The sequence below is a fragment of the Panthera onca genome, chromosome F1 (genome assembly GCF_046562875.1).
Source record: "Panthera onca isolate mPanOnc1 chromosome F1, mPanOnc1 haplotype 2, whole genome shotgun sequence".
NCBI classification, from domain to species: domain Eukaryota; kingdom Metazoa; phylum Chordata; class Mammalia; order Carnivora; family Felidae; genus Panthera; species Panthera onca.
In genome coordinates, this window is record NC_138355.1 from 58,295,646 (window position 1) to 58,322,883 (window position 27,238).

The following is a 27,238-nucleotide window of genomic DNA, read 5'->3' on the forward strand; positions in this document are numbered from 1 at the left end:
TCATAAAAATATAATTAAATGTAATGAGAGGAAAGGGACAGACGGGTGGGTAGGTGGGTGGATAGATATTAAATACCTGTGCTTGGCCCGGTTCTTCTTTTTGGACTTGTTATTCCCCGAGGTTGCTTATTGTGAAGAGCTATTTAAAGAAATAATACGAGGAAGAAATATTTGCTGGCATGAAAAAATGTGACAGTGTTTTATACCCTCTTGTGTTGCTCTTCATCCAAACTTCATCTTGTGAATATTGGCTTCAAATCCTGCCTGAAAGGGGACATAAATAAAGCGAAATGGCTAATGGACTAAAAACACTTATGATCAGGTTTTCATAACTAACATTATTGATAGCTTCTTTTGCACATGCACTCACACATAGCACAATATCCATTCCTAAAGTAAGATTTAGAGCCCTATTTGCAATAAAAAGGCTAGCACATGCAAATAAAGAATGCGAAAGTGAGGCCAGCAGATGGCATTCCCCCAGAAAGGGAGAAAAATGCCCCCCCCCCCCCAAGGCAAAGCTGACCACAGGGGAAACAGAACCCTTCAGATTTCAGCCGTGCCTGGGCTTTTCACCGCATCCTGGAATGGTCTTCAGGGACAGAGAGTTCTTTAGTCCTTAATTTGGAAACGACCACTCCTTTCTACTTTATGGCATTAGTATTTGAACTTGGCCAGGTAAATAGGTATGTGTGTCTGTCCGTTAAAACAATAGCAAGATTGTCATGCAGGAAATGTGACAGTAGAAATCAGGATGGTGGCAAGATGGGAATTATTTTCATAGGATCTGGTGCATTCCATGTCAATTTTAACACGGTCTTCCTGGGTTTTCTCCTCATTAATTTCTCCATTTTAGCAAACGCTGTTGAAGAAAAACTTTCCCAATGCCTAGAAATTCATTTGATGTTGAAAAATTTCTCACCAATAATTATTTAAAAATATTTTAGCTGTAGTTACAATTAGAAGATGCTAACAAGGCAGAAAGCATTTTATCTGTCTCTTGCTATTTAGATACAGTTTTGGGGGCATGACTTTTTTTCTGTTTTAGTTTGTATCATTCCTATGTCAGCAGAAAAAACTTCTCCTTCCAAATCTGGACTTTATTATTATACTATTAAAAATTAAGTCTAGGGGCACCTGGGTGTCTCAGTCGGTTAAGCGGCTACTTCGGCTCAGGTCATGATCTCGCGGTCCGTGAGTTCGAGTCCCGCGTCGGGCTCTGTGCTGACAGCTCAGAGCCTGGAGCCTGTTTCGGATTCTGTGTCTCCCTCTCTCTCTCTCTGACCCTCCTCCGTTCATGCTCTGTCTCTCTGTCTCAAAAAAATAAATAAACGTTAAAAAAAAAATTAAAAAAAAAATTAAGTCTAGATTACATAGCAAACTGTAAATTAGGGATTTATTAAATTAAATCAATTAGAAAGAACATTTAAGGAATTGGTATAGTTACTCAGGCATACAGTTTCTATTACACTAGAGTCCCCTCCTTCAATTACATTGAAAACATGAAAACAGTGGAATCTTGGTGTACTGTCCCCTTTGGGGGGAACTCTACATTAATATTGGAGTTTGTCTAATATTAGGTACAGCATAAGGAATATAGTCAATGATATTGTTATAGCATTGTATGGTCACAGATTGTAGCTAAACTTGTGGTGAGCACAGCATAATGTATAGAGTTGGGGAATCACTATGTTGTACACCAGACACTAATGTAACATTCCGTGTAAACTACACACACACACACACACACACACACACACACATATATATATATAAATATAGGAGCACCTGGGTAGCTTAGTCAGTTAAGTGTCCAACTCCTGATTTCAGCTCAGGTCATGATCTCGTGGTTCCTGGAGCCAAGCCCCAGGTCAGGTTCTGCACTGACAGCACAAAGTCTGCTTTGGAGTCTCTCTCTCTCTCTCTCTCTGCCCCTTCCCTGTTCATGCTCTTTCTCACTCAAAATAAATAAATAAACAAAAAATTTTAAATATATATATAAATATATATGTATTTGAATTCTTCATCTCTGCACTCTAAAGAATAGTGATAAGTCCAAAGTTATACAGCAATCAAGAACAAAACCTAAGGCACCTGAGTGGCTCAGTCAGTTGAGTGTCCGACTCTTGATTTCAACTCAGGTCATGATCTCACTGCTGGTGAGATTGAGCACCCCTTGGGCTTTGCGCTCATGGCACGGAGCCTGCTTGGGATTCTCTCACTCCCTCTCTCTCTGTCGTTCTCTCTCAACACAAATAAATGAACATTAAAAAAAAAAAGAACAACAAAATCTTCCTCCCTTTCAGAATCTGATGGTCCCCCAAAGTATTACTACTGAGAGAAAAAAAAGTGTTTTATACAGGGAATTGCAACCGGGACTTCAAGCATGATACTGTCAGGATTTAGGTGCAAGTACTTACTTTTGTCCTTTCTTTTGTCTGAGTTTGAGTGTGATAGAGAACAAAGAAAAGCTTGTCAAGAGGGGTGTGATATGACTACAGATTTGTCATAAGTGGAATAGCCGTTGCGCAGAGCTATGTGTAGGCCTCACTTCCAACAGCAAACACAAGTGTAATCAACAACATCTGCAGGGGAGCTGGAAACTGTGAGACTCGTGTGGCCCTGCTCCCGCAGCCCCTCATTCTGCCCACTCTCACCTCCTAACAAAGAAGGGCCAGCAGCCCAAATCCCGAAGCTGCGGGTTAGCATCGATCCAAACAGCGTCCACTCCAGGAGAGGCAGCTCAAATGTATTCCAAGTCGTGCAACATTTAGGAGAGTGAATCCTGGTCGACATCAAGAATGGCTGCCAGCTGGGTAAAGACAGACGGAAGATGTGGTGCCTGGTGGTTCAGTCGGTTGTGCTCTCGCTCTCTCTCGCTCTCTCTCGAAAATAAATGAATAAACTTTAAAGGATGGAAGACACACTGGAACAAGAGAGGGGAGGCGGTTCTTGTAAGTTGACTTGTCTCCCCCAGAAACAGATGTTGAAATCTTAATCTCTGGTGCCTGTGAATGTGATCTTACTTGGAAATAGGATCTTTTCTATACTGGCCACCCATTATGTGCCGGATACTGGAGTTACAAGTCAGACACAGAAACTTTACTCAAGAAGTGTCATTCTCCTCCAAATCTCAGTTTCCTCCTCTATTAATTTGGGGCTAATTAATTTGGGGCTGATTAGGTTAACACCTAATCCATGGGGGAAAGTATAAGGAATGGGTAAGATATAATACATGTGAAGGGCGTTGAAAAGCCCAGTAATATTAGCTACTATTTCCACTGGATTGGAAATTCCTTAAGAGTAAAAACAATTTGCTATTTACCTTTGTATCCCTGCATCTTGCACAATGTTTGGCATTCAGCAAATACTTAATAAATATTTATTGTGTGATTATGAACACCAGTACAGATCAAATTAGTCACATCCTGGTCTGCTCGTCTTCATTCAACTAGTATAGCACTTTGAACATTAAACCGTACGATGTGAGAGTGTATCATGGGCATCTTTGTAATCCTCTGCCCCTCACCTGACACAATCCCCGGAACATAGAAGGTACTTGGTATTTATCAGAGTAAAAAGCTTGTCAGTTAATAATCATTCTAAATAGAAAACGTAAGGTTGGAAGCAGCAGCAGCACTTAGATATGTCTTCTTCGACCCTTCCAGAACTGGTGTCCATATGGCTGCAAATACTGAAGATTTTAAGTTTGTAGACTCTTCCCTCCTCAGGCTTTGAAATAACCCTAGCCATGCTTGTTAGTGTATAAGAGGCTGGGTGGACATCAGGCAAGATTTCCATGAAAAAGGGACTTTTCAAGTAACATTTAGATGAGTAGGAGTTGTAAGACTACAAAGACCTAGAAACGGGAGATAAGATAGCATACTTGTAAAACTAATAGAAACCCAGCAAGCCTGAAGCATAGTGAGGAGGAGAGTAGTCCAAGATAAGGCTGAGAGGTAGGCGGGGGTGTGGCCAAGATTTTCAACCTCGGCACTATTGACATTTGGGGTCAGATAATCCTTTGTTGCGGGGGCTTGTCCTTGCTTGGCAGGATGTTTAGCAGCATAATCACTAGATGCCAATAGTACACCCCAGTGTAACAACCAAAAGGTCTCCAGGTACTGCCAAAAGGCCCCTTAAGGAACATACTCTCTGGGATGGAGAACCACTTGCAGGCCACGTGAAAAAGGACAGGAGGTCACTACGATCGACTTGCATTTTGAAAAAAATAAAAATAAAAATAAATCACTCTGCTTAGCGCATGCACGGAGACCAACGGGGAGGCCATTGCAAGAGGTCCACAGGAGGGATTTTGGAGGTTTTGACCAAGATAGTGGCAGTAGGATGGAAAGAAGCTGATAGATTCAAGAGGAATTAGGAAGCAAAATATGAATAGTATTGATAATCTTGCCAGGCATTTTGTAAATGACCATTTCACTGTTTTATCTGACCCTGCTCAAGACCTAGGAAAGAACCAGCAGAGCCAGGACTTCCTGTTAGTGTCTGATTCAATTGGTTGCATCCTTTTTTCAGATCCAGGAACCTTCTTTGCTTATCAGTTATTGCTTATTCCTGTAATTTCTAACTCTACACTTTTTATTAAGGTTGACCTTGGAACCGTGATCTGACGGACACTGTTTGATTTCCACTTGAGGTGAAACTCAAGCAACACATGCCCTTTTCGATTACCTACCTGTTTGTCCCGGAAGCAGGATTACTAGAAGCTTGTCAAAGCTGTTAGCGTCTTTACGTTGATCTTTATTTTACAAGAAAAACTCAGGAATAATCTCAGTTTTAAAGGAAAAGAAACATAATTGTTAAGTGTGCCATGGCCTAAGCATCTGCTGAAGGCCACAGTATGGTCTTTTGGTTATCTCACAGAAAAATCAACAGTCGTCAGAATATATTTATTACCCTACTTAGTGGATTTCAGTAACAATCTCATTATGCCCACCCTCACACAGTACAAGCCTTTCTCCATTAGAAGAAGGAACAAAAGGTCATAGCTTTCCTGCAATTTCTATACACTAATTACAGAGACCCTTTACTAGGTAAGCCTGAACATAATTGGGCCATTACTGAATCCCACCATGAAATTAAAAATATACAATCTTATTCTTATTGGTTTTCCTGTGAGTGAGACACAGATCATCAATGGATATTCAAAGGGTAGCAAGAATTTTATTGATGGGTTTTCCAGCTACGAAATTCCAGCTCCAGGGATTCTATTAATATTCCTCGTATTAAAGAACCTCGTGGACAGGTGGCCATTTGCGACCTCCTCCTGATCCAAAGCAATTCTAAATATCTAGTTTTATAGTTGTGAACCTTATTCAATGGCAAGTTCAGGAAATAATATTGATGCCTATAAGAAAACTTTTTCCTTCAGAAAGTCATCAAAGTGTCCTTAAAGCCAGCAGTGTTCCAGGAACAATTTAATAAGACCCCTTCAAAACTGTGTGTAAATATACATAACGAAAAGGCAGTACCGTTTCAACCTAGAGCTATATGTAAATGTCTGAATTAGGACATCTGAATCTGGTCTCAAGTCACTAAGAGAATCACTTGCTTCATGGACACACTTCTACTCTGGAAGTGAAGCTAGCTACTAACTCCTATTGCAAAGCTTAACATTCTTCATCCAATTATCTTTCTTCCAGTGCAATGACAAGGTCCTAGTGCAATGAGTTTGGTGAAGTCAAGGCCCAATGTTGTCTAGTTTCCTTCTTAAGAAAATTAAGTTTTGTGGTGTCTGGGTGGTTTAGTCAGTTGGGCAACCGACTTGATTTTGGCTCAGGTCATGATCTCACAGTTTGTGACTGCATCAGGCTCTGCACTGACAGCTTGGAGCCTGCTTGGGAGTCTCTCTTTCCCTCTCACTCTGCCCCTCCCCTACTCATGCCTTATCTTTCTCCCAAAATAAGTAAATAAACTTTAAAAAAAAAGAAAATTAAATTTCACGTTTTCCACTTTTATATAAATAAATCCATTTGAAATGACAAAATGAAAAGAACTTGAAAGAAAAATCAGAAAAGCCAAGGAGGCAATGTCCTTAGAAGGTATTTGTTACGATAATGGCCATTTTTTTTCTTTCTTGTGATAATGACTAAAATTGGGCTTGATCAAACACATGACCACACCCAATTCTTTTTTTAAAGAAAAGTTCTATCAATACCACAACAGCACCCCGAGGCAGCAGAGTACAAGAAATTGGAAAGTTAATATTTCATTAGAGCCTGAAAAAGCCAATCTTGTTATCTATGGAGAGGCAACATGGCACAGAAGGAAGAACACAGAGCTGGGAGTCAAGCACATGAGTGCTGGAATGTTCCTCCTCCTGTGTGGCCTTGGGAGTATCTCAACCAAACTCAGTCTCTTCTATTGAAGGATTGCAAGCATTAAAATTCTATGAGTAAAAAGAAATAAAATCTACAAGATTGCCTGTTGTTGTTTTTTAACCCTCTATGACTTTATATGGCCATGAGAGGCAACAGAAACATAAATTCCTTTGCCCACAAATGAATGATTTGTCTTTTGGTGATTTGTTCCTGAATCTCTTTCTCAACTTGGGAGCTCCGTCACCTGACTCAGTGCATATTGTGATCCTTTTCTGTCCAGGTGCAGGATCATTCTGAAAATAGAAATGTTTTTCTCACACCACTAGGCAGCAAATATTCAGACCAAGATTGGCAGGGTAGACAAATCTCTCCATTGTCTAAACTTCGAGCTTCCTGTTATTAACCATCTGTGAAGCAGAGATTCCAAAAACAAAAATCCCTGTTTTTTTGGACAAAGAAGACTGAGGGTGTGGAATGGCGCACTGTGCCACATGCTGGGCCCATGTTTTGATCCCAGGAAGTGTAACCAATACCCATAAATTCAATAAGAAATAATTCCTGAAAAACCTGTAGGGTAACAACATCGGTGCTCAGTGCTGAGCTTCCCTTCCAGGTACTGAAAGGAAAGAATATTTCGGTGCTAGCAATATTGTAATTAGATGGCAGAAAATCTGATGACAAAAATCCTCATGTCATAATATTTAGTAGAGAAGTACTATACACAGCTTATGATGCAAATTATATTTAAATATAAGTAAATATATTTTTCTTTATATACATCTTTTAAAAACTCTTACAGTGAAAATTTATCAATTTGTTGTAAAGAATACAACAAATTAAAATGTTTTTATTAATTTTGAAAAAGAATACAGCAAATTTAATTTTGAAAAAATAGAAATATTTGGGAAATCTACATAAGTCGAGAAGTCACTTGAGTTTTTATTTTTACTTATTTTACAACTTATTATTTATTTATTTTAAAATCGTATCCATATATTGATGACTTTGTCCTGATGTGCCAAAAATTTACAGGCTTTGGCTAAGCACGGAAGAGATGGGTATTACTGCATTCAAATGCTCACTTGCTTTCTTTTCTTTTTCTTTCTTTCTTTCTTTCTTTCTTTCTTTCTTTCTTTCTTTCTTTCTTGCTTGCTTTCTTTCTTGCTTTCTTGCTTTTTTGCTTTCTTGCTTTCTTTCTTGCTTTCTTTTTTTCTTTTTTTTGGAAGGGGTAGGGAGATTTTGTGACACATATGGTCAATTAGAAGCAAGAAACTCAATATCCCTGCCATCGATCTCATAGCACTTGGTATTATATGAGCATTTGTCTACAGTGCTTTATTGTGCAATTAACAAAAATGAGGGGGATGGCTTTAAAGTAACTAGTTTGGAAACATTCTATCTTTGTAGATAAAGCTGAATGTGTTATCTTTCCTGAATCAATGAGATGGTGCTCATGAAATGACAACTACGTAGTCAATAAAAATAGAACTTAAAGGGGCGCCTGGGTGGCTCAGTCAGTTGAGCATCCAACTCTTCATTCAGGCTCAGGTCACGATCCCAGGTTGCACATGATCCCTCAGTGCACAGCCTCCTTGGGATTCTCTCTGTGTCCCTCTGTCCCTCTCCCTTGCTCTCTCTCTCTGTCTAAAAAAACTTTTTTAATTAAATGTTAAAAAAGGAAACAATATAGAACTTAAATACAAAAGTCTACATACTGTATAATTCTATTCATAGGAAATTCTAGAAAAGGCAACATTCTTGTGTCAGAAAGTGTATCAGTTGTTGCCAGGCGCTGATGGTGGGCTGTGGAAATCTAATACAAAGGGACACAAGGGAATTCAGGGAGCGGAGATTTTTTCTATATCCTGATGATTGTGGTGGTTACACAGGTTTATAAAATTACAAGCATTCAACAAACTATGCATCTCAAATTGTTCATATTTTAGTGTATGTAAATGATACCTTAATAAACATAAAAGAGGGAGAGAATGGGCAAGACTTGTCCAGACCTATTTATTTGAGGCAAGACCTAAGTAAGTTTCTGGCAAGAAGGCAAATGGCGGTATTTACCATACATGGTAAGAGTTCTGTGAGAGAATCCCTCAGAGGATCATTACTTGACATTTTTCTGGTTTATTTCTTGGTTGGTTGATAGGATTTATGTCTACCCACTCCTACAAAAATATAATCTCTAAAAGAAGAATGCCCTCTTTGGTCTTGTTCTTAGCTATATCATAAGCATACAGAATACTGTCTAAGAAAGGTAGCCCAAAGTACTTTTTGACTGAATGAAATAAATGAATATATAAGATAATTTCAGATCCCCGTAGGACAATGGAGATTCCTTATGATAACTATGATTTTCAGTTAACATTTGCCCGAACTAAATATTTCCTGTAAGGTGAGTATGGATAATAATTTTGAGACATTAATTTGTCTTTTGCTTTCTAATCTCTCCTTCCTTTCCAGCTGTGAGCAGACACCTAGGCTTTTGCAGTTACATTGATCATGGGACTGTTGCAGAGTGATAAGCAAGCTGTTTGAAATCCGTTGCTCTTCAAGTCTTTGTAAAATCATGTGTTTTTTCCTAAGAGATTGTGTGTCCCAGTGGTGTTAGAAAGAGTAGGGAATACTTTTAAGAATAACAAAGGGGAGGGGTGCTTGGGTGGCTCGGTCAGTTGAGCATCTGACTCTTGATTTCAGCTTAGGTCATGATCCCAAGGTCATGGGATCAAGCCCTGCATCAGGCTCTGCATTGAGTGTGGAGCCTGCTTAAGATTCTTTCTCTCTCTCCTTCTGCCCCTCTCCCCCACTTGGGCATGTGTGCTCTCTCTCTCTCTCTAAAATTAAAAAAAAAAGAATAAAAGAATAACAGAGGAGGGCAGAGGCATTTCCTGGGAACCAGAACAAGGAGTGGTGGGTTACCCTAAGGCGGCAGTATAGGGAAGCCATACTGAGTGGAAAACAGTCACCACCAGACGATCAGACCAACTTTCCCAGTTGAGATCATCCCTCCTAGATTGCCATGGGATTTCATACTTGTACGGTGAGCTCAGATCCACCAAAGACTGGACTCTGGACTGTATGTGACTTTTGCTCATCTTCCAATATTGATGATCAGATGAACTCCATCGTTACTGCATCTCCTTGTTTCCCTCAGTCACCACTTCTGGATCATCCATTTTCATCCAGAAACTTGTCCAGTGCTCCTTCAAAGATTCCTTACCTGATCCAGTCTCTCTACTTCCTGTCCTTTCAAACCCCTTTACTGCGCTCTACATCAACCAGAATTGCCATCAGCAAACCCTCTACATCTTTAACCTCTTCTTTCAGGATTCTTTTCACACCCTTGTTTAGATGGAAGTTGGCTGACCTTGGAAGTTCCTCATAGGAAGGCTTGTTTATCTTTTCCACCTGTACCTAAAGTAGCTCAAGTATTCTTCATGTTCTTCTCTGCTAATCTTGCTTCTCCTCTTCTAAAACCACATTTTCCTGAAATGTCTGCTCCCTACTCACCTTACTGTGTTGGCCTCAATCTCAGCACTGTATTTACTAAGGATAGTAGCACCTGCTACCATCATTGGTTACTTCAGCCTTCACATTGACTTGTGGCACTCTCACTGTGCATCAGATTCAGCCGGGACAGAGGGCTTTTAAAAAATACCAGTGCTGACACCCCATCCCCAGAGTGTTTGGATTTACTTATTCTGGAATAGGACTTGACTCTTAGCAGGAAGGAGATCTTCCACCTCAACCCACTCCCATCCATCCCACAGAAGGAGGCAAAAGTGCTCCAATTCTCCTGCCCAATGAGATGGAAAGCAGATTTAACTTCAGACCTGAGTTTTTAATGAAATCATAAGGGTTGCCAAAAAAGGGGGTTGGGGCATTAGATACTGTGTTTATTTTGGGCCATCTGGGAGAGCCTAGAGTCATTCATTTATTCACTTAATAAGTAGTTATTAAGCATCTAAAATAACCTAAGCAATTATTTTTAGGTTCTCCATACCAGAAGGCATTTCTCTGCACATATGGTCTGCCATCTTGCTGAAAACCAGAGTCTTTTATTTGCTAGCTCCCTCTGCCAGGGCTTTCTTTCCAGTCATTCCACTGAACTCTTGACAAATTCCCTAGTAATCTCCTCTTTGGATACATTCCCGTCCTCACCTAGCTTGACCTCACAACAGTATCTATGAAAGATGATGCTTGCTTCCTTTTTGAAACACTTTCCTCTCTCGCTTTCCTAATTTCCCAATTCTTTCTACTTTCTGGCTATATGTTTAAAGCTCCTTGTCTCTAAATACCAGAGTTCCTGTCCACTGGATTGTGGCCTTCCTTTTTTCTCATTTGTTCCTGGGCATTAATAACCACCAAATTGATGCTGTCAAATTTTATACCTCATATCTCTAGCCCTGGCCTCTCCTTTGGCATCCAATTATTTAGTCAACATTTTTACTTAGATATCAAGATCTTAAACCTAACAAGTCCAGATAGAAACAATCTTTTCTGCAAAGCTGCTCTTCCCCAGCCTTCCCTATATCAACAAATGGCATCATCATCCACCTAGATGTTAAGTAAGAAATCTAGGCATTATATTTTATTCCCTTACTTCCTGTATGCATCCAATCCATCAACAACTGTTTGTTTCCACCTCTAAAATTAACTCCTTATATGTCCATTTAAATTTATTTCCACCCTATTCCAAGCCACCATGATCTCTCACATAGAATTTTACAGTAACCTCCTCTCTGGCCTGAGCATTTATACTCTGACTCCGACAATTTCCAACAGAACTAAAAAAGTGTCATTGAGAAATGAGTTCTGATCCTATTATCACTGTGTTAAAATCATACCAAGGCTCCTCATTTCTCTTTGGATAAAGTTGAGTGTCTGCCATAGATATGCTTGATCTGGCCCCTTCTGACCCCTGTCACCTCTGCATGAGCTACATCTCCCCTGATCACTATGTTTTACTCCTGCAGGCTTCTGTTTCCCAAAGGAGCTTGTTGTCTTCTTCTGAAAGAATTTCCCCCAGATTGTCACATGGCCGTCTCAATCCCACCACTCATATCCCAGCTCAAATGACATCTCCTTAAGAGTTTCTCTGACCTCTCTCCAAAGTATCTCACTCCAGCCACCCCTCTTTCCAAACCATTCTCTATTATATTATCACATTTTACTACCTTTCTGACACTTATCACTAGCTGTAGCTATTTATTTTTATTTACTTATTACTTATGTTTCACTCACATAGAATGCAAGCACCATAAGTACAAGGATCTTGTCTGTTTTGTTAGGAATCCCTAGTGCCTAATGTAGAACCTGGTGCATAGTAAGAGCTCATTAAATATTTGAGGAATAAATGACCTGCCTAGGAAGCCTTAACCCTGGGACTTTACCATTGCACAAATAGTCACCTGCCTTGGATGATGTGGCTGTTCAACTTTGGAAGGATGGAATAAAAATGCCCAGCTTTAATGCCTCTTTCACTTGTGTCATTGATCTAATAGGGACACACAGGTCAAGTTTACCTGTCACAATGAGAAAGAAGTTCCTTGTATACAATTAGGATGCACTTTCTTAGAAGAAATGAGAACCTAAAAGTCTGGAGGGATCAAAGTAGCCCACTTTTTCTTTTGTTTGCTTGATCATTCAGAAATGCTGGGCAAATCTTGTCGTTGTTGATGGATACTGCCTAAGAGACTGTTAAATCCCATAGCGAGGTGAATTTTTAATGGAAAGGTTTTATGCAAGGTGGAATATGTCTCCTTGATGCATGATAGTACCTGTCTCACTAATGCAGGCTCTGAGACCAGGAGTCCAAGAGTAATTTGTTCAAATGAAATAAAGCCTATTCGTCTTGCCAGTACTCACCTGTTCTGTTGTTTAACACCAACCAGATGATGTAATCTGTCCCTTTCTTGTTTACAGGGATGTTTCTAAAAAGACAATCAAACATTGCCTCAGTCTGGTTAGAAATAATGAGGCTACTGCCTGGGCCTTAATTAAAGCAGAAGTTCAGTGTTGGGGGAGAATAAAGAAAGGAAAGTTATCCTCTTTTTAAGGATGTTCCAAAGGATTCGGAGACATGTATCCTTAAAAATAAAGATTGTGAGATTCAGAAACAGCCTTATGAACCAAAGGAGTCTACAATACTTGAACTTTGGAGGTAGTTCCACTTTTCCTTAAGAGAGCAAGATTCCCCAGTCTGTGAGAAAATGGAGTTCTAGTTACTTGCCTCTTAATGGATTTCAAAAGTCTTAAGACACACGTGAAAAATTATTACTAGTAATTTCTTCTGTCCAAAGGGTCAATGTCCTGAGGAGACGCAGAACGCCATACACTTGTAGGCATCTAAATCTATGAGTCCCTGTCCCCCACAAAGGAAGGCTACTAGCTGCTGTGTTCAGAACCTGTCGACACACGAGGATTTAGGTTCATCTTGATACTCTCTGCACTCTGTGACTACTTTCAAACTAGAGTCTGGGAAAAAAACCCCACATTATATTGTTTGTATTAGTATTCTTAATGTCAGATTACTGCTATTAACTATTTTTGCAGAGGTTTGCATTTTAGTCTTGAAGCATGGATTTATTTTGATTTGATTTTATTGTTAATTAATTATTTATTTATTTTTAAATTTACATCCAAGTTAGTTAACATATTGTGCAACGATTTCAGGAGTAGATTCCTTAATGCCCCTCACCCATTTAGCCCACTCCACCCCCCAAAGCCCCTCCAGCAACCCTGTGTTTTTTTCTCCATATTTAAGAGTCTCTTATGTTTTTCACCCTCCCTGTTTTTATATTATTTTTGCTTCCCTTCCCTTATGTTCATCTGTGTTGAATCTTAAAGTCCTCATAGGAGTGAAGTCCTATGATATTTGTCTTTTTCCAACTGACTAATTTCGCTTAGCATAATACCCTCTAGTTCCATAGTTGCAAACGGCAAAATTTCATTTCTTTTGATTGCTGAGCAATACTCCATTGTATATATAAACCACATCTTCTTTATCCATTCATCCATTGATGGACATTTGGGCTCTTTCCATACTTTGGGCTATTGTCGATAGTGCTGCTATAAACATTGGGGTGCACGTACCCCTTCAAAATAGGATACCTGTATCCCTTTAATACCTAGGAGTAAAATTGCTGGGTCATGGGGAGGTTCTACTTTTAATTTTTTGAGGAACCTCCATACTGTTTTCCAGAGTGGCTGCACCAGTTTGCATTCCCACCAGCAGTGCAAAAGAGATCCTCTTTCTCCACATCCTCACCAACATCTGTTGTTGCCTGAGTTGTTAATGTCAGTCAATGAATCATGGATTAAAAAAATTTTTTTTAATGCTTATTTATTTTTGAGACAGAGCATGAATGGGGGAGAGTCAGAGAGAGAGGGAGACACAGAATCTGGAGCAGGCTCCAGGCTCTGAGCTGTCAGCACAGAGCCTGACGTGGGGCTCAAACTCACAGACCGTGAGATCATGACCTGAGCTAAAGTCAGAAGCTCAATAGACTGAGCCACCCGGGCGCCCCTTTTAAAATATCTTTTTAATGTTTATTTATTTTTGAGACAGAGAGAGAAACCCAGCGTGAGCAGGGGAGGGGCAGAGAGAGAGAGGAGACACAGAATCGGAAGCAGGCTCCAGGCTCTGAGCTGTTAGCACAGAGCCCAACGCCGGGCCCAAACTCACGGACCGTGAGATCATGACCTGAGCCGAAGTTGGATGCTTAACCAATTCAGCCACCCAGGTGCCCCAGTGAATCACGGATTTTAGATCAAGGGGGAATGATTTGGAAAAACAAAATCTACTTGTAAATTTATTCCACAATTGCATAGACATGTAGGCTGAAAATATTTTAAAAGTTTATTTAGTGTAGCCTCATCTTTTTTTTTTTTTTTCAAGTTTATTTATTTATTTTGAGAGAGAGAGGCAGAGAGAGAGGAAGAGAGAGAATCCCAAGCAGGCTGCATGCTGTCAGCGCAGAGCCCAGCCTGGGGCCCCAGCTCACGTACTGTGAGATCATGACCTGAGCTGAAATCAAGAGTGGGACTCTTAACCAACTGAGCCACCCAGGCATCCCCCACTCATCTTTAAATACAAGAAAACTGAAACACTTTTACCTTTTTCAAGGTAAAGCAAGTTGACAAAGGTCACATAGTATATTGTGTAATGATTTGGGGATGCAAGGAACGGAAAACCTGACTTATTACAAACTGAACGATGGTCTAATTTATCTTACTAATGGGAGGACAGATATAGGATGGGAATACTAGTTTTCTAAGTGTCATGACAAAATATCATGGACAGGCAGCTTAAACAACATACCTTTATTTTCTCACAGTTCTGGAGGCTGCAAAGTGCCAGCACGGTGGTTTCTCCTGAGGCATCTCTCTTTGACTTATCAATGGCCACCTTCTTATGTGTCCTCACATGGTCTTTTCTCCGCGTGCATGTATCCCTGGTGTCTCTTCCTCTTCTTTTAAAAACACCAGTCCTGTTGGATTGAGGCACCCATACGGTCTCATTTAACTTTAACTATCTTTTTTAAGGCCCTATCTCCAAATATAGTCACAGTGCAGGTAGGGCTTTAATGTAAGAGCTTTGGGGAACATGATTCAGCCTGTAACATGGGCTTTAGCCTCTGGTGATTTAGCAGCTCGATAAATTATTAAAGTTTAAGAAACTGCCAACTTTTTCCCCAAGTGGTCGGTCACTTTACATTCTCACAAGCAGTGCATGAGAGTGCCACTTTACACTTTCACCAAGATTTGGTGTGGTCAGTCTTCTTCATTTTAGTGACTCCAAAAGGAGTGTAATGGTATCTCATGGCGGCTCTGTTTACATTTCTTTAGTGACTAATGATGCCGAACAGCTCGTGTGTTTATTTGCTATTGTATATCATCTTTGATCAAGTGTCAGTTTAAAGAACTCCCAAAACTCAATCTTTTCCATTAAAAAAATTTTTTTTTTAAATAAAGGTTGAGTTTTGAGAGTTCTTTATATATTCTGGGCACAATCCTTTATCAGACATATGCATTTTAAATATTTTCTACAAGTGTGTGGCTTATCCTTTCTTCTTTCCTTCCTACCTTTCTTTCTTCCTTTTTAAATTTTAATTAGCTTTATTTTTAGAGCAGTTTTAGGTTCACAGAAAACTTGAGAAGGCACAGAGAGTTCCCACACATGGATAGCCTCCCTGTTACCAACCAGCCAGCAACAGAATTGCTACATTTGTTACAATTGATGAGCTACATGACACATCAAAATCACCCAAAGGCCATGGTTCACACTACTGTTCTTCATTTTTGGTGTTACACAGTCTACAGATTGGACAAAGGTATAATCACATGTATCCATATTTATGGCATCAAACAGAGTATTCTCACTACCCTAAGGATCCCCTGTGTTCTATTCATCTCCCTCCACCCTGCCCATCCCCAGTCCCTGGCAACCACTGATCTTTTTATTGTCTTCATAGTTTCCCCTTTTCCAGAATGTCATGAAGTTGGAATCACACAGTAGGTAAGTTTTTCCACAATGGCTTGTTCCTATGCTTTCTTATAGAAACTTCACAGTTGTATGTTCTACGTTTAGGTCTATTTCATTTTGAATCAATTTTTATGTATGGTGTGAGGTATGAATTGAAGTACAGCTGTTTTTGTGGGTTTTTTTTTTTTTTTTTTTTTTTTTTTGCATGTGGATATCCAATTATCAAAAACATTAGTTGGAAATACTATCCTTTCTCTGCTGAATTGATTTTCTTTCTACCTTTGTCAAGAATCAGTTTTCCATATATGTGTGTGTCTATTTCTTCACTCTCCATTCTGTTCAGTTGATCTATTGGTCTACCTTGATGGCAATACTACACTGCTTTGATTATTGTAGGGTTATAATATTAAGTCTTGAAAGCAGATAGTGCCGGTCCTTCAACTTTGGTCTTTTTTTTCAAGGTTTTTTTATTCTGCTCTTCTAGCTCCTTCGAATTTTCATATGAACTTTAAGATCAACTTGTCAATTTCTACAAATGAGTCTGCCAGAATTTTGATCAGGATTGTAGTGACTCAGCTGACCTGTGAACATGGTATACATCTTCACTTTGGAGGGTCTTCCTTAAATTTGTTCGGCAATGCTCAGTAGTCTTCAGTGCACAGGTAGATCTTTCACATGTTTTATCCTTAAGTGTTTCACACTTTTCGATGTTACCGGAAATAGCTCAAGTTTCTCTCCTATAAGGCAACCCACCACATGTGCAAGGCTCATCTAGCCTTCTTTGAGTCACCCTGGGGGAACTGGGACTCAGAGAATTGTTAGAAAAACAGCAGATACTCTTGCTACTGTGATTTCTCTAAATAATCAATACACTCCTCCTCTCATGCTTAGGAGTCTTGTGTCTTCCACCAGCCTTCATGGCTGCTTGTTGGCTTGCAAATAAAATAAAATCTCATATCCTGTTACAGTTTCTGACATGTGCTATAGCAAATGCTCTGTGAACAGTGAGGTTTTTCTAGTCTGGCTGGTGGGAATAAGCATCATTCCTAGTCCCCTATGTGCATAGGTAACTATCACCTCTAATTCTTTTGGGTGGGTCTTTCCCTGGTCTTGGGTATTTTCTCACATGCAAGCATTGATGGGTAGTCACCTAAATTCTTGCGGGAGCCTCTTTGCACATCTCCTGAGTTCTCTCTCTTCTCTTCGGTACTCTGCCCTGCCAGTTCCAGTTGCCTTGACTTCCCTGACTCTCAGCTACATCTTTTCAGCTTGGAAAGTTTTCCGGGGTGAGTTTAAATTTCCCCTCCCCATGCCAAGGTCTGGGAACTTTCTTGAAGAAGTATGCTGGGGTAAATTATGGGGCTCACCTAGGTTTGGGAAGAATTCTCACTTCTCAGTTATCATTACCTTTCATTATCTGATATCTAGTTCTCGCCAATCACCACTCCATGTATTTTGTCTATTGTTTGGTTGTTTCAAACGGGAGGATAAATTTGATTCTAGTTACTTCATCTTGACCAGATGCAGAAATCATATGAATTCTTCTAAGTAATCATCTTAAAATTAACTTTCTGTCTCGTTCACATCCAATTTGCTATTTTGGCTATTTTTTTTTTTTTAGATATATAGTTTTTTTTAAGTTTATTTATTTATTTTGAGAGAGACAGAGACAGCGTGAGTGGGGGAGGGGCAGAGAGCAAGGGAGAGAAAGAGAATCCCAAGCAGGCTTTGCACTGTTAGCACGGAGCCTGATGCGGGGTTCGAGCCCACGAAATCAAGAGATTAAGACCTGAGCCGAAAACAAGAGTCAGGTGCTTAACTGACTGAGCCAGCCAGGCGCCCCTATAGTTTTTGGTTTTTATATATTACATCTATTGTTCTTGTTTTTAGAACTCACTCTCATTGATTTTAAATTTGGAGAGTTGTTTGTACAATCCCAATAAATCAGTTATTTTTTCTTTTTTCCTTTTTTTTTTACATTTTGTTTCATATTTAATTCTGGAATTAATTTTAGTGTAAGATGTGAGCCTTTAATTTTATTTTTCTCTGTAAATTAATTTTACTGAAATAAGTGTTGCATAATGCCCCTTTTTTATTCATGATACTTCCTGTGTAATATTTTGTTTTTATATATTCTAGAATTTGTTTCATTTACCCTTGTTTTTTCTTTTGATTTGTACATTTTAATTACCATACCCTTGAGGCACCTGGGTGGCTCAGTCGGTTAAGCGTCCAACTTTGGCTCAGGTCATGATCACACAGTCTGTGACTTCAGGCCCCGTGTTGGGCTCTGTCCTGACAGCTCAGAGCCTGGATCCTGTTTCAGATTCTGTGTTTCTGTCTTTCTCTCTCCTACCCCGCTCATGCTCTCTCTCTTCTCGAAAGTAAGTAAACATCAAACAAAAATTGAATTACCATACACTTATAATATTCTAATATCTAAACAGAGAAGCTTCACCTCAAGTCTCGTCTTTTTAAAAAATATTATTCTCATTTACTTACTTTGAATCTTAGAATTATTTTATCAAGACATTACTCTCTGCCTCTTCTCTCCCAAAATTTATTCAAATGGGATTTTGGTTGGCATAAATAAATAACTTCACAACACTCGATCTCTCCTTTAGGAACACAATATATAATCTCAGTTTTTAAGAATTTTCCTTTATATCTCTCATTAAAGTGACACATCAATTAAATTTTGTGATTTCTTTTCCTTTGAGATCACAGTAGGATTTAACATCAGTGACAATCTCTTCTTTGGGGGAATTTGTCCCAGTGGTGCTCTTCCTTCTCCTAACTCTCTATCACCATCCCTCTTTCTTGTGCTTTCCCAAGTAGCAGTGTTGATAGTCACTAAGATATCTTCTCTCTCTTTATGGTCTCCCTTCATAGATTTTTCTCTGTATAGAGAGCCCCTGAACTATCACCCAGAATCTCTATCCACAGCCCCTGTCCAACCATTTTCGCATTCAGACCTTGACAGATAGCAGCGCCCTCTGCCCCAGATACGCTGTGCAATTACCTTTCCTTTGATCTGTTCTGTGTTCCTCAGTTTAGAGCACTTCAGTGTACTGACATCAGCCAAGCTGGAGCAAGTCACCTGGAAGAAATTATTTTATTTGTTTTCCTCCTATAAATATTGGTGTTTTAACAAGGAATCTTTAATTCCTCTGATTCTTCCAAAAATGACTAACCCTCTATGGAACTTTCTAATAGTGCTGTAGGCAGGCAGGGACAGTATGTGGGTGCTGATAATATTTCCATCACACCACTTATTCTAGCTTTGTATCAGTCAGGGCCAATCAGGAGATGAAAATTACTTAGCAATTTAAATAGGAATGTTTAATATAAAGAATGGTTAACTATAACAGAGCATTGGAGTAACAAGGGATTGGCTAGTCAGAAATGAAGAGAATTCTAAGGGGTATAGTAACAGCAGATAAAAGGAACAGAGAATACCCCCAGAGCTGAAATAAAGCACCCAAGGAAGAAGTCCCTCACCAAACTCACACACATAACTGAGGTTCAGATCTTGTTGGAAAGGGCACAGCAGTGGCTCACTGGGGCTGAGCCAGCAACACTTGCTGGAAATTTACCCTCCAGAACTTTCTGGAAATTGCTGCCCTTTAAGGTGCCAGAGAAAATTGTTCATGGGCAGGTGTCCTGCTGGAAGTATTCTGGTATGTGATGCATAAGGGGGTTGGACAGGGAAAGCTGCTGGCCACTAGGTACTGCTGACCACTGTGCATTGCAGAAACCAGATGCTGGAGAAGTTACCTGTACCACAGGAGTTTGGGGATAGAAAAGCTAAGGCAGGAGTCTGAACGGAGGATCATACTCATCCTGGGAAGAGGGCTCCTTCTTATAATGTCATGATAGTGCCCTCTACTGACAAAGCTTAACGTCCTGCTGGTAGGCAACAGAAAAATATTTAAAGGACCTGCCTGTTTTTTCAGAGAGCAGCCAAAAAGGGTGAATGCGGCACTGAGAGGTAACAAGCTGACAACTGTCATGGGTACGTTTATACAAAGATATAGGTAACTTTAGTCATTTCCACCATACAATGGATATTTTATTTGCAAACCTTTCAATTATCTTAGTTCATTATAAGGGCAGAAATTTGTCATTTTTTAAATTTATGAATTCCAGTGCTTGCCAGAAATTTCCATTGTCTGCTCTCAGTACCTACCTGTTAAATGCACAAGTGCAACGGTATGAATAGGCAGTATAGCTCCGTGGTTGAACAGACCCTGGAGCAGACTACTTAGGTTTGAATGCGATGCTGTCACTTCCTGGCTGCATGACCTTGAGCAATTATTTAATCTTCTCTGTGCCTCAGTTTCCTCATCTTCAAAACAGGAACAATAGTACCTAGCTCACTGGCTTATTGTGAAGATTAAATACGTTAATACAGGAATCTCCCACTTAGTAGTAGTAATCCCTTTCTGAAAATCACATTTCTGCAGGAAAATCTGGAGCCTATTTTGTGTCACTTTTAAAAAAGAAAAAAATTGAATGAATACCCATCAACCAATTCAAGCCCCCAAGCAACTTCAGTTGCAGCTAAACATAGTAAATCCCTACTTTTAAATAAACCATCACATTAAGATGTAAAACGCTGACCTTCAGTAATATTGGCAAATGGTACCTGGATGCCACACCGCCTCCTTTGCACTGTAATCATCTTTCTCTCTCAGGTTTGCTTCCTTGCCTGCAATTTTCTTCAAGGCTTTCCCAACTTTGTTTTGAACTCAATGTAGAACAGTAGGCAAAAGCAAGGGTTAAGTATGAAAGTCAGCAGGTCACAGGTGACTGACACTGAATGGCAGATGGACACTGACCAGGATTGGGCAACTTCTCTGTCCCAGCTATATCCTAAGGGGATGTACTTTTGGAGTTGACAGCAATTGCACTTTTCAAAAGATTGATGCTGGAATTTTATCCTTTTCACCAATTGTATTTGGAATGTAACACTTCCTGTGCTGTTAAAAACAAAACAGCGTTTTATTTTAAAACGTATTGAGTTTGGGGTTATGTAAATATAATCCCCCGTCCCCCCCCATAAACACCAGCTGGGATGTGCGGAAATGAGAAATCTGTACTCCTTTACAGATTTTAGGTATGAAAAACCAAGAAGAGAAGACTTCATTTGGAATGTATCTGGCCTACAGAATGTGATGCCAAGTTTTACTGTCTTGGTCTGACTTACCAACTTTGTCAATAGTTGTATTGTCATTCATTAATTCACCCCCTCCAAAGATGTTTTTTGAGCACCTACTCTGGGCCAGCTTTGCTAGCCTGAGGGATGGAATGGTGAATGAGCTACGGTCCCTACTTTGAAGGAGCCAACAATTTGGGGGGGGGGGGGGAGGGGAACGGCAGGGGCAGGGGCAGGGGCAGATTGCAGTAGCTGCCTGGAGGCGCTGCACGGGCAGAGGCTGGCCTTGGGGAGAAGCTGGCCGGGGAGGGAGGCAGGAGCACCGCGTGGAAGCAAGGGATCCGCACACCACGTCCGCTCTGCGCGGTCGGAGCCAGAACTAGGCCCGCAGGAGAGGGTGGCCTGGGCCCCGTGCCACCTCGAACCCAGGGGAAGAATGCGACATTCTATTCGTTACGCGATTGGAAGCCACGGCAAGGGTTAATCAGAGGGAGATTATGTGATTAAGTTTTTGAGACAGATCCGGTGTGTCGCGCTGTGAGTCTCTGGCGGTGGTGCCCGGGGAGAGGGGAGGATACAGATACTCTAATCGGCACCGCCGAGCACGCTTTTCTCGCTTCCCAGCTGTGGGCGCGGTTAGTAGGCCCGGAAGGGGCACTGGAGGAACCTCCTAAACCAACTTTCAATAAAGCGGCACAGAAGGGAAGCGGTGTAGGGAGGAAATTAAAGTGAACCGCTCCTGGTTGCGGCAGCGGTCCAGGGCAAGGGCGAGCTGGCCAAGGAGTCGGCTGAGAACGTACAGTCACCGATGGTTTTTCTCCTAGGAGCGGACCTCACCTGGACACTCACCAATTCACAAACTGAGGCCCCAGTCCCGGAACTCCGGGCTAGACGGCCCCGCCCCGGAACCTTGTGTTCCCGGAACTAAACGCGGAAGTCCTTTTTGTTACCACCGGTCGCAATTCTCACGGGTCGCTTCCGGTGAGGAAAGATGGCGGCGGCCGCTCGGGACTCACGTGTGGGTGCGGGGAAAAGGCTGAAAAATTCACTGAAGAAGAAAAAGAAGATGAAAATGGTAGCCCGGGCAGTGGCTTCGGAGTTGGAAGAAGAGGGCAAAGACGCTGCCGACAGTGGAGGTAACGTACTAGGGTTGAGCTTTGGCTACTGAAAAAGAAGGCCCGGTTGAACTTGAGCAAGGAGGGGATGCGAGTGGCTTTGCCGCTAGTTTTATCTCGGCGTGGCCTCGAAGGGGCGATTTGGGCCCAGTGAGAAGACGAGGAAGCGGTGTTCAGGGGACAGACGCTTTGAAACTCCACATTCTTTTGCTACACATTTCCATTGTCACTGTTATTAATGAAAACGGATGAAACTAGTGCTGATAGAAGCAAAAAGGTTACAGAGACGGAAGGCAAAAGGAAGGGGGGCCATTTGAAATTACGAGTGGGACAGGTTTCGTAGGGAAGGAGCAAAAGGCGAAAAGAGGTTAGAGGGAGGTAGGTGGTATACTTGACTTTTCTTGTGTGGTAGTTGCGTGACTCTGGGAGTTAGAGACCTGATAGCGATGAAGGAAACGAGTATGTGGTTGAAGTAGAATAAAAGTATCAGTTGAACTCTCAGAAACGCTTGCTATTGAAAGGAAGGAAAGATACTCTGAGGCCTTCAGCCCTGATGTGACCGTGCTGCACCTCTTTACCTTCGTCCTTGGCATTGAGTTCTTAGGTTACAAGAAATTACAGACAGCCCCTGACCTTCTGCGGTCCAGTTATTGCTCCTTTGTACTAGCTAGAGCTTTGCAATAGCCAGAGTTACTCTTTTACAATGTACAGGTCATGGGAGTTATCTCTGCTCAAGATGGTCCAGTGGCTCCCCATCTCAGAATAACATCCAGACTCCTTAGATTGTATGGTGACCTTCAGGCCATCTTCTCTCCTAATTTCCTACTCTGCCCCCCACTAACTACTAACTGTAATCTAGCCTCATCGATATCCTTGTGATTTAACACATCAGACAGGCTCGCACACCAGGGTTTCAGCGTTCCCTGGGGCTTCACTGCCTAGAGTATTTTTCAAATGCTTGTGTGTTTCTCCCTCACTTCCTTCCATCTCTGATTCAGTGTTTTATCTGCAAGACTTGTCCCTGATCACCCTCCGCAACGTACTGCCACTGCTCTTCCTTCATCTTGCCTCCCTGCCTTCATTTTTTGACTTCTCAGGCTTTCTTTTTCTGTCTTTCCCCAATCATCTGACATACTGTGTAATTGCTCTGCATCTCTCCGAGCTGGAATGTACGTTCCCTAAGAGTAGAGATTGCTGTTTCCTAGTACGTAAAACAGTGCCTGCTGCATACTGGATTTTTCGCAGAAATTTAAGTAAATGAATGGATAAACCTGGACTTCCCAAGACCAAGAAGAAGAAACTGCCATTTACTACTGCAGTCTCTAGGTAATTACACTCCTCATCCCCTTTCAAAGGAGTTGAGGAAAACGGTCCATTTGTTGAGCAGGAATTAGAAGTTGTGGTTCTGATATTTCTTGTACTCAACAGACTAGTTCATGTGGGGTAGTCAGAGAAAGAAACCCTGCATTTGAAGCAGAATGTCAGTACTGCTTACAAATTTGGGTGTCAGTCAGATTTGTCTGTTCAAGTACTGAATAATTCCAAGTTAGAGCTGTTCTGACTTCTCAGTGCAGTATTGTCAATGCTGATTAGGTCCTGAGGTTCTCTCACTACTGTAGATCCTTTACATTGTGGATTAAGAAAGGTCTGGGGTAATGTGGAAACCTAATTATCTAATGTAGTTGGATAACTTCATGTTGAGGATACAAAAGATGAATAAACTTCTGCTCTAGAATTATAGTCTTAGGGAAGACAGATATTAAACACAGGACTGCAATATGTTTTGAGTATTATTAAAAAGTAGTTGTTACAGGGGCGCCTGGGTGGCGCAGTCGGTTAAGCGTCCGACTTCAGCCAGGTCACGATCTCGCGGTCCGTGAGTTCGAGCCCCGCGTCAGGCTCTGGGCTGATGGCTCGGAGCCTGGAGCCTGTTTCCGATTCTGTGTCTCCCTCTCTCTCTGCCCCTCCCCCGTTCATGCTCTGTCTCTCTCTGTCCCAAAAATAAAATAAAAAACGTTGAAAAAAAAAATTAAAAAAAAAAAAAAGTAGTTGTTACAATCACGGTCCAATTAAAATGGTATAAGGATGGAAACAGAAACCCATATCCTGTAGAACCCAGCTTAGGCATTGCTTCCTGTCTTACACGTATTACTCAGAGTATACTCTGTTATTATTTTAACATGTCTTTCTCCTTATAGATATAGGTTCCCCAAATGCTGGAACTATGTCCTATTTATTTTCATAGGGCCTTCCTTGCATATTTTAGTATTAGGTAGATTTTCTTGTTGAATAAATGGATAAGGTGGCATTTCATCTAGGCCTTAGAAGGATGAATAATTTCGTAAGTCTGGGGGTGGAGATGACGGTTTCCTCAGGCCTACAGGAAAAAGCAAGTACGATGGCACGCAGTCTCTTAAGATGCGTGGGCTAGTTAGGACACAATGAATTGTCTGCTATGGCTGTAGCTATTCAAAGAAGTTAAACAAGTGAAACTGGGAACAGAGGGTGAAGCCAGATTGTAAAGAGCCTTGTGTGTCGCATGGAGGAGACTGGACTCTCCATTTGTAGGGAGTAGGGAGCTATTGAGAACTTTTAAGGTAGAGGATGACACATGTTTATAAATACCACTGCCGCTCTATGGCGACTGACATGGAGTGCCAGAACCATTGATTGGCAGTTGCAAACCTGAGTCAGGGCTTGCACTAGCAGGACTCTGAAGAGAGAGAAGGGACCCACTTGAAATGTTTTTCAGAAGGAAAACATTCAGTTTTCCAAATAACCAACTTACCAAAAAACTCATAGCACCATAAATTTCAGGTGTACTCTACTGGCAGAGCAATTACATAATAACAGCTGTATTTTTTGAGCATTTCTATGTACTGTTCTGTGCTCCTCATAGGTGCATCAGTGCAGTTAATTCTGACAACAGCCCTATGAAATAGATATTATTTTTACTTTACTTATGGGAAACTGAGACCCAGAGAAATTATAACTTGCTTATCCCAATACATAAGCTGATCATCGGGTTGATAAATGACAGCCATTATTGAAGTTTGGCTTTAGTGTCTACACTCTTGACCACTACTTCTTTTCTCTTCACTTTCTGGTCTGTACCCTGTAAGTTTTGACTTCGTTGTCTCCATCAGGATTTCCTTCAGGATTTACACTGTACCTCTGCAACAGAGGTAAATTATAAAAAGCCTTTTATTTAATAATACATTGAGTAATGTAGGTCCATTGGTTATAAGATGGCACGTCCTCCCTTTGCCTAATTCAGAATTTGTTATTTAATATAACGATTCGCTGTTTTCCTTTCATGAAATCAGTTGTTTCTGGAAAGGTGACCCATCTTTTGTAGTTCGGTTATTTATGTACGTGTGGCCTTAGCAGAACTAGTAAGATTTCAAAAAATTTCAGCTAATGGACGCTGAGAAACTTTAAAAGCAGAAGATTGAATTTGGCTTCAGACACATCAATGAATCAGTGTGCAAATTATAGGCTTATTAAAGTGAAGTGTACCGACTCATTTTATCAGGAAACTGAATCAGAGGCTTCTCTTTGAACTTTAATTGGATCCTAAAAATTGATAAAGATGTGCCTTATCATGAATATTTGAAAGCAGATTCATTTAGCAAGATGCTACTTAAATTCCGTAGAAAACACACAGGTATAACCCATGCATTGTTTGAACTTTTCCCTCTGGCTTTAATTTGTTTTGACACATTATGTAAGAAACATAAAAGTGTATATATACATAGATGCTTTTTACCAGTGTAAAACTCTTAAGTATTGTTTGTGAGACTTTGCAGAAGTTTCCTGGTTCTGATAAGAGAGTTTGTCAGCTTTGGTAACAGCAGTATCAGAATTTGGCATAGAACCTGATACATGATATAGTACTTAATATCCATTTAGTTAGTCACTGAATAAATTGGAAGTTTCACTTACTGTGATTTTTTACACTCTTCTCTTGTAGTAGGTTTTGTTGAGGGTAAAATTAACAAAGTGTATATAATGTAAACTTTCATGATAGCAAAATGATTCAGACTGAATTTTAGTAAATTGTAATACTTTTCGGTAGGGTTTGGAATTTGATCATAGTAGTATCACAAGTGATTACAAATCAGAGCTATGTGGGAGGTAAAATATCAAGCATTATAAAGGGGATGATGACAACTGTATCTGAGTTAACCTTAAACTGCTCAAATTTATTGAACTGATACCTTCTTGCAGGTTCTGATACAGTGTATAGTTGGTTCTTAAGTTTGTATTCTTAAAACACACACAGGCACACATAGCCTCCCTAGTTAGTAAAACAAGTCAGGTGAAGACGTAAAAACAATGGTTGATGATATCAAGTATCATGCAGGGGAGGTTAATAACCTCCACCTCTGTGTTATCCTGGAACTACTCAGATTTATTGAATTGATGCAGTGTTGGAGGTTTAGACACAATGCTAACTTTATTCTTAAGCTTGTAGTCTGTTTGAAAAAAAAGATTCTGTAGTCAGTAAATTAACCCAGGTGAAAAAAGCCTCGGTCATTATCCAGCGCAATGATGCAATCAACCCCTCCCTCATAGCATGGGCCCATGTGACTGTAACCTGGTAGAGAAGAATGGTAATTTCATGTTTTCTAAATTGTTCTGGTCACATATGTGAAAAATGGCCATATACGTCTGACACAAGACTTGATAACAATCCAGTTTAGAAGGTCCTAAGAGCTATCGCTTCATTTTTGATAAACTATAAAGCTGTATTTTAGATATAATAACCTAGCAGATAAATGTGCTTTTCACCAAACTGTAGCTTATAGCTTCCTTCATCATGTAAGTTACTTAAAAATAGCAAAGGAGCACATCTAAGAAATGAAATATATCGTAGTCCTACTTGAGTAGTTTAGCAATTTATAGGACAGACTCAGGAAACAGACTACCTCCAGGCCCTATGCTTTGGCTTGCCTAGATAGCACATCTTTTAATTTGTCTTATAGTAGAACTTTAATTTTAATTTTGGTTATTTTTATGGAAACCTGGGATGACTTCATTTTTTTCAAAGATAAGTGCTTTAAAATTTTTAAAACATCGATTTTGAATATTCTAAATTCAGTAGTATTTGGCAGGAAAGATCATGTGG

The 27,238-nt window shown here is 40.4% G+C and overlaps 1 protein-coding gene and 1 long non-coding RNA gene across 3 annotated transcripts in view; one reads left to right on the forward strand and one right to left on the reverse strand.

Annotated features, from left to right (window-relative positions):
* The window catches only part of LOC132686526 (uncharacterized), a 29,803-nt gene extending 8,990 nt beyond the window's left edge, over positions 1–20,813 (reverse strand). For both annotated transcript variants that reach the window (XR_009613731.3, XR_013553039.2), the window contains exons 1-5: positions 20,458–20,813; positions 16,416–18,934; positions 14,671–14,839; positions 2,658–2,812; positions 77–264 (exon numbers count right to left, since the gene is read on the reverse strand). This is a non-coding gene — a long non-coding RNA (uncharacterized LOC132686526). The remainder of the gene's footprint in view (positions 1–76; positions 265–2,657; positions 2,813–14,670; positions 14,840–16,415; positions 18,935–20,457) is intronic.
* A 1,135-nt stretch (positions 20,814–21,948) lies between these two features.
* RRP15 (ribosomal RNA processing 15 homolog) overlaps positions 21,949–27,238 on the forward strand; it is a 39,442-nt gene continuing 34,152 nt past the window's right edge. Inside the window, exon 1 of the mRNA XM_060644377.3 lies at positions 21,949–22,128. Within this exon, the coding sequence (XP_060500360.2) occupies positions 21,984–22,128 (145 nt within the window). The 5' untranslated portion in view covers positions 21,949–21,983. The remainder of the gene's footprint in view (positions 22,129–27,238) is intronic.